Source organism: Zea mays, chromosome 7 (assembly GCF_902167145.1).
Source record: "Zea mays cultivar B73 chromosome 7, Zm-B73-REFERENCE-NAM-5.0, whole genome shotgun sequence".
Lineage (NCBI taxonomy): Eukaryota > Viridiplantae > Streptophyta > Magnoliopsida > Poales > Poaceae > Zea > Zea mays.
In genome coordinates, this window is record NC_050102.1 from 122,825,159 (window position 1) to 122,831,190 (window position 6,032).

At 46.0% G+C, this 6,032-nt stretch overlaps 1 protein-coding gene across 1 annotated transcript; it reads left to right on the forward strand.

Annotated features, from left to right (window-relative positions):
- The first annotated feature begins 801 nt into the window (after positions 1–801).
- On the forward strand, positions 802–5,439 carry LOC103632780 (probable folate-biopterin transporter 6). Its single transcript, XM_020541386.3, has 5 exons — positions 802–1,775; positions 3,125–3,384; positions 3,482–3,580; positions 3,994–4,167; positions 4,700–5,439. Exons 1-5 carry the CDS (start codon positions 1,388–1,390, stop codon positions 5,300–5,302), a joined length of 1,524 nt encoding a protein of 507 aa, XP_020396975.1. The 5' UTR covers positions 802–1,387; the 3' UTR covers positions 5,303–5,439.
- Positions 5,440–6,032: the final 593 nt, after the last annotated feature.

Below are 6,032 nucleotides of genomic sequence, written 5' to 3' on the forward strand. Positions count from 1 at the left end.
AACTTCCAAGCTAGAGCGCACACCATGCGACAACTGCTCTAATAGTGTCTCATAGGTCATAGATGAGAAGACCAAGCGATAGATTAAATTGAGGTGTAGTCATATTCGACGTTGCCCTAGTATCTATGCTCTTTAGAAACCAATCCATGATGCATCGAGAGGTCTGGTCCCACCACCTAGAAAAATCACTCTTGTGGTGGGCCTAAGGACCTTTGTCAGCACCCGAGGAAGGGCATATCCCTAGCTACTACCAAGATGTGCTCAATGATCCTCATAGAGGGGACTGATCTTAGGACCCATGGTAGAAGGCTAACCACAATAAGACTTTATGGCCAGGGGTCCCTTAATCTTGAGGGGCAAAAGACTACTAAACTAGCTACAAACCATACATATATATTCCTAACTTAGCTCATTATATCATATGGTGTAGCATAGAGAACAAAGCCCTAGCCCCCTGTACCCTGTGGCAATTACTAATCTAGCCTCTAGGACTCCATATGCCTAAAGGGCACTTGAAAAAAGTCCCTTGGGGACATACACACACCACAGGATACATAATGGGATAAGCTCATGTGGCTCCTCGCATCTCAAGGCATCTAACGGTACAAGCCCCTATGGCCTATCACGTCTCGGGGCACATAACGAGATAAGCTCTCAAGGCCCCTTGTGCCTTAGGAACATAATGGGTAAGCCCATATGGCCTTTATGTTCGTAGCACATAATGGTAAGCCCTTAGAGCCCCTCGTGTCCTAGAACAAGTGCTCCATCCGGTCGGTCAACCCCTCTCGCACCAACCGGACCGCTCCCTCTCTCTCTCCATGACTTCTCTCTCTCTCTCCATGACTGTGTTGGCCACCTCGCAATGCTCCGTCAGCCCCGGATAGCCCCCCTCTCTATGGTCACGCCTACACGGATCAAGAAGAAAGGAAAAAGAGACAGACCTGAAGCATATCTCACGCCTAAACTAAGCAATTTGAATCAAACTGCATTTGTGTGTATCTAGATCTACTGCATAAACCAAACGATTGTATAATAGATCTTAGATTCAGTAGTGGAATTGCTATATGGTGAATTACCCTTGGTCAAAAATATTGGCTAGAAATCGGTCTCGCTACATTTGTTGGTTTTCATCAATTTGTGAACGCCTTCTGATGGGTCAGCAGGTCAGCCCTCAACTTCAACTTCACAAGCTCAAGTCTTCCCCAGTCCATTCCATCTCGATCCCCCACGAGCTCCAATAAACTAATTACAGATTTCAAGCTCGCTTCAAATTCTTAAATCCAACCCCATTTTCACCTGAGCACACGCATTGCTCGAGAACTCGCGTAGCAAGAAACCATCAACAAGGGAAGGGAGCTTAGGCAAAGAATCCAAGAAGGCAAGAACCATGCTGGAAGATGACGCCGCCATGGACGCGGATAGCCTCGTCGGCCAGGACCCGAGGTCGGGGGTGCGGCCAAGCGGTGGTGAGCGCGACTGGGCGGCGGCCGTGCTGGAGCCAGTGCGGTGGATGCGGATGCTGTGCCGGGAGCTGGGAGCGACGTTCGTGGCTGGGGTGGTGCTGGTGTACGGCCTCAGCCAGGGCTTCGCCGGCTCCTTCTTCCGAGTGGCGTCGGACTACTACTGGAAGGACGTGCAGCGGGTGCAACCAGCCACTGTGCAGTTCCTCTCCGTCTTCTTCTTCATTCCATGGGTGCTCAAACCGCTCTGGGGGATCATGACCGACGTCTTTCCCATCTGCGGGTACCGCCGCCGCCCGTACTTCCTCTTCTCAGGTCAGCCGGCCGGCCGAAAATCAATCGTCAAGGCATTTTTTTTTCAAACGAATCATCTTCAAAGCCATCTTTCTTATCTGTTGCCGTTGTTATGCACTAGGTGTTAATCTCAGTTATATGCCTGCGTACAAAGAGATTTAATTTTCACCACAAGGATTTGCCAATGCTTACTGTTAAGGCCCTTTTGGATTTGGATATGTTAATTGGTTACAATTGTTTATGCTGTTGATAGATAATGGCTTGACCATTGCTGTGGTGATAGCTGAAAAAAAATATGGGTCTAATTCAGTTTAACCATTGCTGGCTGTGGTCTTTGTGAATCTGAAAGGGATTTTGTAAATGTGGATGGGAGTGTCTCGACTGTGACATACCATTGTGGAGTAGGTTTGAATCTTTGGCAGTGCGTGCCCTGTTTGTTGAGTGTTTGATCTTAGTCGGTGAAAAATTGTGAGTGAGGTAGTGTTTGCCTCCTTTTGGGGTAACATTACTAAAAGTACATGTCACTTTCAGCTAGTTTAACATTTTCAGAACAGTTTTCACGTTTTCCAATCTAGTATTTAGTTGTGTGTAGTAGACCCCTCTTTCCATCTGTGTATTTTTTTTATCTCATTTAACTTATTTGGGTGGTAAGTTGTTATTATACTGCAATTAATTGTAGTGTATGCAACAGAAACATCTTAGCTACATGCCTAAACTCTTGGCTTTTGAGTTTCCCCTTTTTTAGGGCGAATTTTGTCCCAGTTGCATGCACCAACTAATTCAACCTGGTGAGCAATTCACTTATATTACATTCCAACACTCCCCCTCACCTCACGTCGAGCTTCTCTTGGATATTAAACATGGAATAGGAGCGAGGAACAATTATTTTATTTTAATTACGCTAATTAGGATTCAAACTGATCTCTGACTTTGATACCATATTAAGTTGCATGCACTAATAAATTCAACCTAAAAGCTTAAGCTGATAGGAGGAGGTAGACAATTCACTTATATTATATTCCAACAACTGTAACACATGATGCCATAATGAATTAATTGGAGTTAGCTATTTTTACATTTTCTTCTAGTTGCATGATTCTATGGTGAAAATAGGAGACAAATGCAAAGATGATTGTTAATATTGTTGCTTTATTATGGCTTCAAAGATAGTTAGTAGATTACTGGTTTATAACTGCATATTTGGTTTATTTTAACCAAACACATGGACTGTAGGAGTTATAATTTGTCAGAGTAGATCAATAGTTATAGCAAATGTAGACATTTTTTATGGGAACCGGCAAGGTTCCGTACTGGCACATAGCAACTGTAGGCTTCACTGATAAATCCTTGTTTACTTTTCATGATGGTAGGAATACTTGGAACGGTTTCAGCTGCTATCGTTGCAGTAACTATTGGATTGCCAATGAGTTCTGCTGTACTTTGCTTGATGGGAATCTCAACAGCAGTCGCCATTGCTGATGTAACAATAGATGCTTCAATCGCAAAGAATAGTATTGATAAGCCGGCGCTGGCTCCAGACATGCAGAGCCTTTGTGCATTCTCCTCATCTCTAGGTGCACTTGTTGGGTATGCTACAAGTGGATTATTTGTCCATCATCTTGGAGCACAGGTCAATTTCTGTCTAAATGCTCTATTTTGCTGAGTTTCATCCATGTCTGTTGGCTCAGTGAGAAATTATATGTTGAATGACTTTTGACTCAATGTAGGGTGCGTTAGGTGTTATGGCTATACCTCCTGCCACAGTGGTTTTCCTTGGTTTTTTCATATATGAGCTGAAAACACATCAACATAATGTTAAAGAGAAGGTATGTTGGTCAGGCTATCTTTCACCATTTAGTTATGATCATATTACCTCCTCATCTTATCAAACATGATGTTCTATCTGGGACCATCTCATGCGGCTTGGTTTGTGCAAGCTGAATCCTGATTTCTACATTATTCTTCCAGAATACTATCCTAGCAAAATTTTAGAATAAAATAACTTTGGTGCTTCAGAAATTGAAATTCTTCCGGTAAATCTTTAAATAAATTAATGGTTTCTCTGTTGAACCAGAAGTGAACCTAGCGAGTTAACTGAAGAGAGTGGTGATGCTTATGTGTGTGGATGGGTGAGTGGGGACAAGAATCCATGTACACAACGTCATACTGATGAAAGAAACATGAAGAATATAGAATAACTTGATTCCTCAATCCTCACTGATATTCTGATGACATGCAGGTTTTAAACAAGGTTGGTGGGGCAGTGAAAGGAATGGTTCGGACTATAAGGTATCCAGTAGTGTGGAGGCCATCTCTTTACATGTTCCTTTCGCTGGCTCTGAGTATCAGCACCCATGAGGGGCAATTCTACTGGTATACTAACAAGACACCACCTAATCCTGGATTTTCACAGGTAAAAAAGTTCGTTTCCTTGCCTGCTTGATGTCATTGCCAATCAGTAGAACCATTAAACAGAGCAATAGTAATCTTTTTTTAGAGATCAGAACAATGTTAATCTTAAGTCTAGGTACAACACCAATCACCCATATAAACTGAAACTAACAAAAGCAAGATCTAACTGAAAGAAACCCAGATAAAAGCTGCCCTCCTTCAGTCTGGGAATCTGTGATGCAGTTTGTGGTCCCATCCCACCAATATTGCTTGTTCAATAATACTGTCCTGAATGTCCCTACCAGATGCCTATGATGAACTGGTAAACTACATTATCCTAGGGGTTTTTATTTATTTCTTCTTATTTTAGCTTGGAATGTTATAAGTTACTGTATAAACGAGTTTGGGTTATAATCAAGTACTCTTGTAGAAGAAGAAAAAAAACTCCGAAAATGCAAACAGAACATTATTAGGGCATCACTATCATTAGAATAACAATTACATCAGATGCATGGAAGTCATTGTTGCACCCCCCACCTCGTGCACGGATGTAGGAATTCGTCGGGCTGGTCCACGCCATCGGCGCGGTGGCGTCCATGCTGGGCGTGCTCGTCTACCACAAGTGCCTCAAGGATTACCCGTTCCGGAGCATCCTCTTGTACGCGCAGCTCCTGTACGGCGTGTCGGGGCTTCTGGACCTCACCTTCGTGCTCCGGTGGAACCTGGCGCTGGGCATCCCTGACGCGGCGTTCGTGACCCTGGAGGAGTGCGTCTCCCGCGTGGTGGCCCGCGTCCGGCTGATGCCGATGATGGTGCTGAGCACCAAGCTGTGCCCGCCGGGCATGGAGGGCACCTTCTTCGCGCTGCTCATGTGCATCGACAGCCTCGGCATGCTGGCGGCCAAGGCCGGCGGCGCGGCGGTGCTGCGCGCGCTGCGCGTCACCAGGACCGACTTCGGCCACCTCTGGCTCGCCGTGCTGCTCAGGAACGTGCTCAGGCTCGCCACGCTGGGGGCCATCGGTCTCGTGCCCACCGCGGGCCAGACTGACGTGCTGGTGCCGCGCGAGCTCCTTGTGAGCTCGCCGGCTGGTGTGGCCGATGACGAGGAAGAGAGGCTGCAGCTGGCGATGCTCACTTCACACACTGACGATGTATAATATGTTAGAAAGTTAGGCATTTTTAGTTTTAATTTAATCCAGAAAAACAGTGCGATATATGTGATGACATGTATGTGCATGTGTGTATAACTACTCGCATAAGCAGTAAATAGCAATAAAACATGCACGAATACGAAGAATAGAGTGTACCCAGCGGAGGGACCGATGCTCAAGGCATCAGTGGCTCCATTCACACGAGTCATCTCGTGTGTTTGTTCGATGTAGCCGTACGAAGTCGATGCAGGAAGGTGTACGCAGTGCAGTCCCTCGAACGGTCGCCGGGAAGAAGACGAAGCAGATCACGCGAGCAGTCGCGAAGACGCTCCCCAAAAATCTGATCGCCCGCACACCCGTGCAAGTGTATCTCTACGGTCGGTGATTTCGGAGGCCTGCTCTCCCACTCTCTCTGTGCTCGCAGAAGGTGGGACGGGAATGTGTTGCTTGCAATTCGCGTGAGGCAATTCGCGTGCCTGGAAGAGCCCTCCCTCTCCATTCTTATAGGCGGTCAGAAGGAGGGAGAAGACCAACGGACAGAAACGGTCGCGCATTAGAACTGGAAACTGACGACAGTAATGACGTCCGTTACTAGCCATAATGACGTCCGTTACTAGCCATAACGACGTCCGTTACTAGCCATAATAACGTGAAACGGACGGTTATTATGACGTCCGTTACTAGCCATAATGACGTGAAACGGACGGTTATTATGACGGTCATCGCTCCAGGCAAA